At 42.5% G+C, this 13,014-nt stretch overlaps 1 protein-coding gene across 1 annotated transcript; it reads right to left on the reverse strand.

Annotated features, from left to right (window-relative positions):
* Positions 1-33: 33 nt before the first annotated feature.
* Positions 34-12,711, reverse strand: MPZL2 (myelin protein zero like 2). Its single transcript, XM_003992406.6, has 6 exons — positions 12,295-12,711; positions 11,165-11,331; positions 10,671-10,881; positions 8,014-8,161; positions 4,763-4,838; positions 34-2,246 (listed from the first exon to the last, which is right to left on the reverse strand). Exons 1-5 carry the CDS (start codon positions 12,350-12,352, stop codon positions 4,775-4,777), a joined length of 648 nt encoding a protein of 215 aa, XP_003992455.1. The 5' UTR covers positions 12,353-12,711; the 3' UTR covers positions 34-2,246; positions 4,763-4,774.
* Between the last annotated feature and the right edge of the window lie 303 nt (positions 12,712-13,014).

Consider the following 13,014-nt stretch of genomic DNA (forward strand, 5'->3'; position numbering starts at 1 on the left):
GCCCAATTCCCAATTATCCGAAGCAATGTAGAATTCTTTATCCAGTATAAACATTTATTTATCCAGTATAAACTAATTTCACCCATTATTGACTTCCAGGCTCTAAGAAAATTTCTCAGTAATGATAAAATACATAACCATGTGTTTTTGAGTACTTGCTATGTAAACTTTTTAGATTTGTATGTAAGCAAATTATACAATTGATAATTCTTTACTACTAAAGGTTATTTACATATGTGTTTAGGCACAATAAAAAATAAATTACCATACAAAAGTTCTCTTTAGGAAAAAGATACTGAACAATAGGGTCATATTAACCCCTGAATATTTAGCCAAGACACAAGCTACAAGTTTTGCTGAAAAGATTTTCCTTGAGGTTTTAACTACTTCATTACACTTTTGGGACACCATTCAGGCCATCTGTTTGAAAAAATATTGTTATTTTCAAAGGTTGAATTATGGAGAAAAGTAGAAAATGTAATTTAAAAGTAATATAGACCTGAAAGCCAACTTTTAGTTTTGGGGCACCTGGGTGGCTCAGTCGCTTAAGCATCTGACTTCAGCTCAGGTCATGATCTCATAGTTCCTAAGTTCAGGCCCCACATCGCACTGCACTGACAGCGTGGGCCCTGCTTCGAATCCTGTCTCCCCTCTCTCTCTGCCCCTCCCCCGCTAGCTTGTACTCTCTCTCAAATAATAATAATAATAAATACTTTTAATGTAACTTTTAGTTTCCAAATTGGGTGTTAAAATTTTACTTTTTTCGTGTAAAAGGCAAAATGAGATAGGTAGAGAATGAATGCAGAATCAAGGTTCATATGAATATTGTACCAATTTTTCTAAAAATACTAGAAAAAATATTCAAAGTTCAGCATATTTAAATACAGATAACCTATTTGAAAATTCCAGTTTGTTAAAAGAAAGAACATCTTTGGCCCAGTCAGTGAAAACTGAAGTTATTAGGCTATAAAGATGGGGCAGGGGTGGGGGCAACTAAACTTTCAGATGTTTTCTATTTTTTTAATAAATGCTGCTATAACTTAAGTTTGGAAAGACGCTGGGAGGTTAAACACTTTTGAAAAAGCACTTTTCTTTCCATAGCCTACTTATAAAGTTTGCTGTCTCTACTGGCATAAAGGAAGAAAGAATAAAGTTGGTTTCATATTGTTAGTTTTGGTATTTCTTTGCCCCATACCAAATCCTCCCTCCCTCAAAACAAGCAAATTAAAGCAAAAATAAAATAATATAAAGAAAAGGAAAGGAAAGAGAAAAAAAATAATCTCATCCAGTTCTCAGAGCTTTATATAACACTGTACAAAATTATCATCACTTAGGCTTGATTTTTTTCACCAGCCCTAAATTTTTATAGTCAATATACTATTCCAGAACCTTCTGTGTAACTGCTTGATGATTCCAGTCTGCAAAAGACCACAGATTTTGCTCTGCTGTTATAACTGAACAGTAAGCTGAACAGTATCCACTGCTCACGGAAGACTTGCTCTGTTGGTTGTTTTTTCGGAACACAGAGAAAAAAGGTGACAAGTGATTCATCCTGAGGTGGCATTTGTCAATCCATAAGCATTTACATAAACTCTTCTAGCTACTCTGTGATTTAGATTTGTGCTAATTATAAATGTGGGATCAACCAAAACAATCATCTGGGATACTGAAAGAAATTCAATAAAACAAGATGTGTCCCATACTCAAGGAGAGCCATAAAAATCAAACTGTTGAAGAACGGGATTTAGGGTTTCCTGTTAATTGATCAAAAACGGCGGAGAGAATTGGCTCATCTTTTAGTTGAGACTGAGAAGGAAAAAGTAAACACATTAACCTTAGTAGCAAGAGTGCTGCTCTGAAGAAACTAATACGTTAAAGGAAATGTCATGACTGACAAGATGGCTTTCATCTCACTTGACACCAATGGGCGTGCATACAATTAACAATCCCCAAGGAGTGCTCAAGGACAAAAATGTAGTTTCTCAGTATAAAAAGCTCATGAGCATTTGAAAAGTATTTGCACTCTGAAATTAAATAAAACCGTAGTGACGGGCTGTGTGTGAGTCTCCCGGTATCAGCTCAAGAGGGCCCTGGGCCTATGCTGGCTCCAGAGAGACGTTGCTTCTCTGGGTGGTTATGTGCTGCAGGGCTGGTTGGAAGACAAGTCACAACTGGTAAAGCCAAAGAAAAGCTTCCATTAACTTCAGCTTATCCTAGGGTGCTTGTTCTTGGGAATCTTCAGCTTCCTGAAATACAGAAGTTTAAATGGATTATTCACGTGGGAAGAGTGCATAGAGGTAACGTGGAATTCCGAATTACATCTATTTTATCGAATGTGCTCTCCACTGTGAAGGAAACTATTCTTAAACGTACTTGTTCTCCTTCTAATTCAACTTTTAGAAGATGTTTCCCATTCCTTAACTACATAGCTCTCAGTGTCCTTAATTCATAGCTTCTGCCTTGCACAGACACTCAGATGATCTATAGCTCGATCACACACATGCATGCCTTCTCTCTCTCTCTCTCTCTCTCTGCCCCTCCCCCACTCTTTTATATAAAAAAAATCAAGCACACAGAAGAATAGAAAAGACAGTGTATAGAATTCACCTGTCACCTAGTTTTAAAGCATTTTTTGCCTTATTTTCCCAATATTTATTTGGTACTTTATTATATATAAATAAATACATATATAAATTTATATATAACAAATGTATATATGTATTTATTTATATATAATAAAAAACAAATAAATATAGGGAAAATAAATTTATATATAACAAATGTATATGTATATATAAATTTATATATAATATATATAAATTTATATATAATAAATATATTATATATAAATACATATTTAAAATAGGAACATTTTCCTCTATAACCACAATACCTTTATTATACCTAATAAAATTAACAGTAATTCCCTAATATTATCCATATTCAAATTTTCATATTCAAGACTCCCAATTGTCCCCCTCCTAATCTTTTTTTTTTTTTTTAATTTTTTTTTTTCAACGTTTATTTATTTTTGGGACAGAGAGAGACAGAGCATGAACGGGGGAGGGGCAGAGAGAGAGGGAGACACAGAATCGGAAACAGGCTCCAGGCTCTGAGCCATCAGCCCAGAGCCCGACGCGGGGCTCGAACTCCCGGACCGCGAGATCGTGACCTGGCTGAAGTCGGACGCTTAACCGACTGCGCCACCCAGGCGCCCCCCTCCTAATCTTTTTACAACTACTTTGTTCAAACTAGTATCCATCCAGTCAGGATATCCCGTCACAATGCACTTGATCATGTGAGCTCCTTAAAATTTCTTCTCATCTCAGGGTGCTTGGGTGGCTCAGTTAGTTAAGCATCTGACTTCGGCTCAGGTCATGATCTCACAGTTCATGGGTTAGAGCCCATGGGTTGAGTTCATGGGTCTGAGCTGCCCGCTGTCAGCGCAGAGCCTGCTTGGGATTCTCTCTCTCTTCCTCTCTCTCACTCTGCCCCTCTCCCCCCCTCTCTCTCTCAAAATAAATAAACTTTTTTAAAAGTTTCTTTTCATCTCCATCTTCATTTTCCATGACCCGGACTTGCTAGAGAATCTTCTTGGTTTTTTTGTCTTTGTTTATTTTATTTTTAATGTTTGTTTATTTTTGAGAGAGAGACAGAGCGTGAATGGGGAAGAGGCAAAGAGAGGGAGACACAGAATCCAAAGCAGGCTCCAGGCTCTGAGCTGTCAGCACACAGCCCAACGTGGGGTTCGAACTCATGAACTGTGAGATCATGACCTGAGCCAAAGTCAGACATTTTAACGGACTGAGCCACCCAGGTACCCCAAGAATCTGCTTGGTTTTTAAAAGACAATAGCCCTTGGTAAAATCTCTCTGATACCAAATTTGTTCTTCTGGGTTTACAATAGAATCATTTGTCTCCATATTCGATTTTATAAGTCCTTGAGACTTTTCACTGAGACTTTAGGCTACAAAAATATGACTCTTTTTGAAAATAATAATAGCAGGCCTATTCCAGAGAATAGAAAAAATTCTGATCATATGAAAAATAAGTCATCGTATTTTTTAAGCATAATAAGCCTGAAAACTGGTAAAATAAAATTACACACTACTAAAATGGGATTCATATTCCCAATAACTAGATGAAAGGAGTTGAAATCAATTCCAAACAGTATAAAAGTTCTCCTGCTAAAATGTCAGACCATGTCAGGGTTCCTGGGTGGCTCAGTTGGTTAAGCATCCAACTTCGGCTCAGGTCATGATCTCCCGGTTCAACAGTTTAAGCCCAATGTCGGGCTCTGTGCTGACAGCTCAGAGTCTGGAGCCTGCTTCCTATTCTGTGTCTCCCTCTCTCTCTACCCCTCCCCCGCTCATGCTCGCGTGCTCTCTCTCTCTCTCTCTCTCTCTCTCTCTCTCAAAAATAAATAAACGTGAAAAAAATTTAATAAAAAATAAAGATTTATTTACATGTTGAAAGTTAATTTATTATTCGTGGTCATGGTAAACATAACCACAAAGCCTCAGATAATCTTAGAATTTTCCATCTTCAACGGCAGTAGGGTCTAACTCCCTCATCCTTTGCACAAAACATACTGAAAGGGGAAGCCATCCATAACACTAATAGAAGACTTTCATCTCCCTGACCCAGCTCCTCTAACTTCACGTAGAAAACACCTAACAGTCCTAAAATCTGGAGGATCCACATTAGAGATGGGCCAGACAAGGAAGCTAAGGAAAGAAATCAACTCATTTATGAACCTCACCATCTAAGAATGTCAGTCTGCGTCTTCTAAATAAACAGAGACCTTTTTATCTTGGTTGAGCCTTTCCTCTTCTTTTCTGTAACAAAGAAGCAGAAACTAATGTTAACAAGCAAGGGAGGTTAAAAAAAAAAAAACAAGGGAGGCAAATCTTACAAAGCTGCGGTTGATGTAGATGTATTTTCTCCCATGTTTTGGGTAGAATTATATGCATCTGGGAATAGATCCAAAGTTAACCACTAGTGCCGTCTAAAAATACACATGCTTCCACATGACCCTGGGTATCTGAACTTTGACATGTTTCAGAATATTTTTGGAGGGAAATACAATTTGGGAACTTGCATAAACCTTAGTTTATCATTAGTATGCTGCCTCTAATTCCATTCCTTATTCAGAAAATACAAAGTTTTATGTTGACCTAGAAGTCATCTTTATTGCTTATATTCTATTCAAGCCCTAACCTCAGAGTTGGGCTCATTGAGCTGCTTCAAATCAATTCCATTTTACTCCAGTAAATATTACTTGCGGGAAAAAAAGTGATGGTGCTGGGACAACTCAAGGACTTCAACTGCAAAAAGATGAATTTGGACTCCCACTTCACTCCATGTGCAAAAATTAACTCGACATGAACCAAAGACCTACTGTAAGAGTTAAAACTGTAAAGCTCTTAGAAGAAAACATACACTTTCATGACTTTGGATTAGGCAATGGATTTTTTTTTTTTTAATGTTTATTTTTATTTTTGAGAAAGAGAAACACAGAGTGCAAGTTGGGGGATGACAGAAAGAGGAGACACAGAATCTGAAACAGGCTCCAGGCTCTGAGCCGTCAGCACAGAGCCCGACGCGGGGCTCGAACTCACGAACACTGAGATCACGACCTGAGCCAAACTCAGATGCTTAACACTTAATCCTGGCACCCCGGCACCAGATTCTTAGATATGACACCAAGAGCAGAAGCAACACAAGAAAAAAATAGATAAATTATACTTCATCAAAACTAAAAAGGTCTGTGCTCCAGAGGACATGAAAAAGAAAGTGAAAGGGCAACCCACAAAGGACAAATAACCCAATTTTAAATGGGCAAGATATTTGAATAGATAGATCTCCAAATAAGATATACAAATGGCCAATAAACACGGCAAGATGCTCAACATCATTAGTCATTAAGAAAATGCAAATCCAAACCTCAGGGAGATAACACTCCACACCCAACCGCTGGCTATCATCAAAAGGTCAAACAATAACAAGGGTTGTCAAGGATATGGACAAATTGGAATGTTGCTGGTGGAAATATACGATGGTGTAACTGTTTTGTAAAACAGTCTCGCAACGCTTCAAAAAGGTTAACAGAGTAACCATACATTCCAGCAATTCCACTCCTAGGTATAATATACCCACGAAAACTGAAAACATGCCTACACAAAAATTTATAAATAAATATTCATAGCACCATTAGTCGTGTTGGCCAAAGAGTAGAGAAAATCTAAATGTCCATCGAATGAATGGATAAGCAAACTGTGGTATATACATGCCATGGAATATTACACAGCCATAAAAAGGAACGAAGTGCCATACGTGGACGAACGTTGAAAATATTATACTAAGTCAAGAAGCAGACATAAAAGGCCACATCGGATGATTCTCCATTTATACGAAATGTCCAGAATAGGTGTAGGAATGCTGGCCATACTGCCTCCACCTTTGCCCTACCGTCTTGCTGTTGTCTGCTCGATGACCTCATCAGGGATACATGTTCTAGAGTAATGTATAAGATGTAAAAGGTTAGTGTACAAACTCTAGGCTCACCTTCTAAAACCAGAATGTCCAGGGAATCTGTTCTGGATTTCAATGGGCCCATTAAGACACCAGTGCAGATAACAAAGTTTTCTGCAAACGCATGGATGATGCCATAAGGTCTGCTAGACATTAGCCACCAGTCACGTATATGCAAACACTCCCCCGCACGTCCAGCTCCTTTAAAACCAGTAAGCTAAAACGCAAGGCTTCTGAGGAGACTGGCAGCGCAGCTGTCCAGATGGCGGTCCTCCTGATCCTCCCTGGCAGGAAGTCACTTAACATAGAACTCTGCGTATTCTGTATCTCTTCCAGTTTCAAAGTGCCTTCTTAGTCTGGGGGAGGGGGGGGGCACTTTACGTTCTCCTTGCCTTCGAACAACAGGCAAATCCATGGAGACAGAAAGCAGATCAGTAGTTGTCAGGGGCAGGTGGAAGTGGAAAATAAATAGTGATGGTTAAAACGTATGGAGTTCCTTCGGGGGTGATGAAAATTCTGGAATTAGTGGTGATGGTTATGTAACTTGGTGAACATTAAAAAGACAAATTTTTATGATAGGTAAATTTCATCTCAAAAAAAAAATATTTTTTGAGCACCTTATATCAGCATGGCTGACTCTCCTAGGCACTGACTCACGACGCCCCTGCTGCCTGCCCAGCATATTTTACAAATATACACTTTACATTAAAAAGTAAGGAATAGCAGGGGCGCCTGGGCGGCTCAGTCGGTTAAGCGTCTGACTTCAGCTCTGGTCGTGATCTCACAGTCTGTGGGTTTGAGCCCCGCGTCGGGCTCTGTGCTGACAGCTCAGAGCCTGGAGCCTGCTTCAGATTCTGTGTCTCCCTCTCCCTCTGCCCCTCCTTTGCTTGTGCTCTGTCTCTCAAAAATGAATAAAGGTTAAAAAAAACTTTTTAAAGTAAGGAATATCCTAGAAAAGCTTCACATAAGCAGATTTTGACAATATCAAATCCTCCATAATAAAGAAAGCCTCTAATGAAATCTTCTATACAATTAAGAAAGCTTTTGGGGCGCCTGGGTGGCGCAGTCGGTTAAGCGTCCGACTTCAGCCAGGTCACGATCTCGCGGTCTGTGAGTTCGAGCCCCGCGTCGGTCTCTGGGCTGATGGCTCAGAGTCTGGAGCCTGCTTCCGATTCTGTGTCTCCCTCTCTCTCTGCCCCTCCCCCGTTCATGCTCTCTCTCTCTCTCTCTCTCTCTCTCTCTCTGTCCCAAAAATAAATAAAAGTTGAAAAAAAAATTAAATTACTAAAAAAAAAGAAAGCTTTTGTAAAGTTACCAGATCACACCCTACTCTCTCCATCCTGTGAATCTGAATTCTTTTATAAGATTCCCTCGGAGGGAAAAACATCTGTTCAACAATCATTTTGCCCAAGTGTAAAATACCAAGAGTCACGACAGAAGAGTGTTAGAAGAAGACTGCCCAGAACTGCCCAGCCTTACGATTTTATCTCCACCACTTTATGAGCTCTTTCGGCCCATCGCTTTTTCCGGAAATGCTGGACGAGGACCACCACGATTACTATTATGACCATCAGGGCACAGGCAGAGCCAATGGCCAGAGCCAGGAAGTAGATCTCAGAGAAGCGTACTGTAAGGACAAAAAGAGGATGTCATGATTCTCAAAAGAGAAAGAATATGATGAAACCTAACGATATAAGAGGGATGTAGTTTCAGCATTAAATGGAACCTTCCTTTCTCCTACCATACGACCTTGTGAACTCTAGCAGCAGTGAGGAAGCTATGAAGGCTGCTCTCGTGGTTCTCAAACGATGGTCCCAGAAGTAATAGCAGCACTCTGCAGAACTTTGAAATGCAAATCATCAGGGCCACCTCAACCTCCTGAATTGTAGGTGGGGCCCAGCAATCTGTTTTAACTTGTCTGTCCTCCAGGTGATTCTGACGCTAAGATTCCGAGAACCACGGAGTCAGTAAACCACCCAGTAGGGTAAGGTTATTGCTGACCTAACCAAACCCAGCGTCCAAACTGTTTCTCCTAGATTCCCTCTCACCTCTGGCATTCATCCGGTCATTTATCCAGATTTATTAAGGGCCTACTATGTTCAGACATTGCAACGGAAATACAAAGCCAAAAAAGACGTTACCTTCAAGGAACTCATACCCACTGGGAAGATAGGCAAGTAAATCTGTAACTATAGTCCAGTAGATAAAATGATGCAAGAGGGAACCCAGTGGGAAAGGTCCCTAACACCAGGCAGAATCTGTGAAGCCTGGGTCTCCTGCCTTTTAGTTTAATTTTTTTAGTGTTTATTTATTTTTGAGACAGAGAGAGACAGAGTGCAAGCAGGGGAGGGGCAGAGAGAAAGGGAGACACAGAATCCGAAGCAGGCCCCAGGCTCTGAGCTGTCAGCACGGACCCAGACGCGGGGTTCGAACTCACAAACCGTGAGATCATGACCTGAGCTGAAGGCAGACACTTAAACCCACTGAGCCACCCAGGTGCCCTGATTTCTGACTAAAACTTCAATAAACCCTCAGAGCCAGGAAGGACTTTAGAAAACGTCTAGCCCAGAAGTTCCCAGCCCGGAGTCTGTGGAAGAGGATGGGAAGAGAGCCGGGCCACAAGCCCACAAACTCTGTGTCATTGTGTGTGTGTACGTTTTTGTGGGAAGCAGAGCCACGACTTTCCTTAGGTTCTCAGGGTAGTGACCACAATACGTTTAAGAACATGTGTTCTTGTCCAACCTGTTCCTGCAGGTTACACACAGATGAATTCAGAAACTGAGGTCCAAAGACATTCCATTACGTCTTTTGGTACTCAACTGACTTCTCCAAGGTCACGCAGCCCTACTGATGGAGCCCTGAAGGATACTAGGAATGAAAGGAGGAAATCCTACCACTCTACAGGTAGTAATATCATGTGTTAGTTAAGAGCACCCGCCAGAGACAGCTGGGTGAAAATACAATTTACTAGCTATGTGATTTGGGGTAATTAACTTCTTTGAGCCTCAGTTTCCTCAATGTATCAAACAGAGACAACAATATTCATTTATTGAATTCTTATTTAAAAAAAGACATTCGTATCAATTGGTTCCACGCTGTGCCCACACATAATAAACACTCACTGTATGGTAGTTATTATCATTTTCAGTGCAAAAAAAAAAAAAAAGTTTTTTTGGTGCAATTCAGAGTTTGGGGAATTTTTACATTCATTGTCTCATTTTTCTTTCACCATAAGCCTCGCTAGATTATTCTCACTGTAAGGAAAGGAAAAAAAGATTTATTGCCAACTGGTAAATGATAGCAGTGATTCAAGCCCAGATTTACAACTCCTAAGTTTTATGGTCTTATCTGCACAGCTTCCGGTTTTCCTTTTTATTTTTTTCCCTTCTTTTTATTTTATTTTATTTTTTTAATATAATTTATTGTCAAATTGGCTTCCCTACAACACCCAGTGCTCCGGGTTTTCCTTTATAAGATTGCAAGCACTACAATGCATTAGTCTAGAGTACAGTTTTGGAGTCAAAGATGCTTGGGTTTGAGTTCCAAATGATTCCATTCCCTCAGCTCCATGAATTCAGACAAACGACTTAACCTCTATGAACCTCAACTTCCTCATTAGTAAAATGTGGGGCACGAAGAGCACAAGAAACTGATGTGATATATAAAGATTAAATAACACATGCAAAGCCCCTGACACGTGGGAGGCACTCAATAAATGATCACCACCGTCACTGGCATCCGCAGCCTAGGGTGTAAGGATTAAGTGAGATGGTACGGGCCAAGCACAGGACAGTGCCTGACACAGAGTAGGTACTCAGTAAGTATCCTGTGAATAAATGAGTGAATGAACAGATCTATTGTTAGCCTTTTATCAGAGAACTGCTTCCTCTCCCTTTTACAATCTCAATGCCACTTCTGTAACAGATTCCGCAGTCCGCTTGCTTAACTTTCTGTTTCTTTCCACAGACAAACAAAGCTTTCTCTTTTTACCCCAGGACTCTTCAGTCTCCCTCTGTAGATTCCAGACCCGAAGGGCTAGCCCTTCTCGCTACTCTTTCAGCCGTCACAAAAGACCACCCCTCTCCTTTCTACAAGCTCTCAAGCTTCCCAAAACCCTTTCCCCCTGTGTGACCTACCAGTGTGCACGACGCTCAGCCGAATCTCCCCTATCAGCCCATCAACGTCAGGTGGGTTCTTCACCTGGCAGGTGTATGTCCCATTGTCGTCAAACTGCAGCTTCCAGAGGATGATGGAGACGTCGTACCGCTCAGGGTTCCCGTCCCAGACCACTCGATCCTTGAAACGCCCACTCATGGGTTTGAAGGGATCCACATGGTAGTAGAATACCTACAAGGCAGAAGCGGCCAAAAGTCTTATTATTCAGCGCCGGGGCACGGAGGCTGAGAAAGAGGAGCCAGCCTCACTGCCCCACAAGCAGCTCTCTTCCAAGAACCTCTTGCTTTCCCCTTGGTGGACCTCTCAACTCTGCCAGTCATTCTCTGCCAAGAATCGTGTCTCAGCTTTACCCTGTGCTTATTGCTGAGAAAAAAACACAGGAAGGGCAAGGAGAAATGGACCGGCTTGTCTCCCCAACCAGGGGTCCCCGGGCCTATGACAATAATCTACTTACAAACTGCTCAGGGCCCCCATCTCGAGGACGGAAGTTCCAGGTCACCGTTAGCGCATCACCCACGGGGGCAAAGCTGGAGAAAGTGCATTTTAACCGAACATCTGTCCCGTTGACAGCCTCCAGCACTTGGGAGGTGTAAATTTCCACAGCTGCTATAGGCCAAAGGGCTACCACAGAGAAAAGGAGAAAGGAAGATGCAGATTAAGAGAATTTCTGCCGACACGGCCGAAATAAATGTCTGAGTGAGTCTTGTAATGAAGTCAATGTCCCGGATCTCAAACTTACTCCATCCTGAGTCTGCATGCTCCCACTTACGTGCAACCATGACTCAGAATACCACATGGCGAGCCTTCTCGGTGCTCTCAACTTTCTCCATAGTGCGATACCCTAGCCTCACGGTCCCCGCTCCCACACTGTTGGAACCAACTACAAACGTCGGCAGATACAATTGAAAGCACAAACAAAAATCAAAACTAATCGTAGCATGGATTAGACATGTATTCAGATGAAGCATTACGTATTGTGTGTATAATGGTCCCCTAGAAGGCAAGTTGTCCAGAAAGGGTCCTTGATTTCATACTGTCCCCAATCTTCTGCAGAAATTGAAATTAATTAAGCCCGGACAGCTTCTGTTTGTCTGCACCCCTGGGACCTTTACACCACATGGCGCTTTTTTTTTTAACCAGGATATTTACATTTAGAATGTGCATATTGGGGCAGTTTCAAAATCACCGTGGGTCTCTCTCCTTAAGTTTCTCAGCTTTCCCAGAGCTGCTGAGAGTCCCAGACAAGACGCACAGAAATCCAAGCGCCTGATCCTGCCTGCAGTGGGAGGTTGAGAGTAGCCACAAAAAAAAAGGAAAAAAAATGGTTTGTAACCTGAGATTAGAAAGCCCTCTCTGTGCCTGAATCACTAGCAGCCCAAACACACCTAAACCTGTTTGTCCAAAATCAGTTCTCCAAAAACAACCCACCAACTTCGGTTTCAGCAAAGTCAACACCTAAAGTGAACGGCAACCGTGCCTCAGGCTTCCAAGCAACACTCTTGTGACCACCTTACAGGGTCGGCCGTGAAGGAGGAAATGGCGAGGGACCCCACCCCCACCCCCACCCCTCCCCGCAGCCCTTACCTGTGAGCTGCACGCCAAGGAGAAGCAGCCCAGCACGCGAAGTGCTCTTGCCATACATGAGGGAACCCAGCCCTGGCCCCAGAGACCAGACCGGGCAGACCGAGGGCTCCAACACCCTGCCAAGGCCGCTCCAGTAAGAACTGGCACCTCGTTTTCCCAGAGAGAAGAGCCAGTCCCTCACCTATGGGAACCTGAGCTCCAGTGCCTGTGACTCATCCCTGCTCCGCCGGTGCACTTTGCTGGAATGAAAGGTGGGGCCTCAGCTCCCTACGCCCTCCTCCCTTTCCTCCCTCCCTCCCTCTGCGCTGCAAGCGGTCCGCACACAGTTCCAAACTCTGCGGTCCTCTCTTGACTTTGCAGTTAATCGGCCTGGGCTCTGGCCTCTGGATGGCCTCAGAGACAGCCAGAGGTGGTGCCAGCCTGAAACGTCCCAGGCTGCTTTGGGTTTGGCACGCGCGCGCGCGCGCGCGCGCGCGCGCGCGCGCACACACACACACACACACACACACACACACGGTTTTTTCTAATCAGGCTTCCTGCTCGCCTGGGAAGTGAACTGTTGCAACCACCTTGCAGTGATTGCCCTTCCCAAAGCACCTCCGTGGGGCCGCTTTGGCCTGGACTGGATTCACAGAACTCCAATCAGAATTCCTTAAGACCCTCTCCAGACAAAAAGTCCTACAGCGCAGACATTTGAGCCAAATGTTACCACAAGGATCT

The sequence above is a fragment of the Felis catus genome, chromosome D1 (assembly GCF_018350175.1).
Source record: "Felis catus isolate Fca126 chromosome D1, F.catus_Fca126_mat1.0, whole genome shotgun sequence".
Taxonomy (NCBI): domain Eukaryota; kingdom Metazoa; phylum Chordata; class Mammalia; order Carnivora; family Felidae; genus Felis; species Felis catus.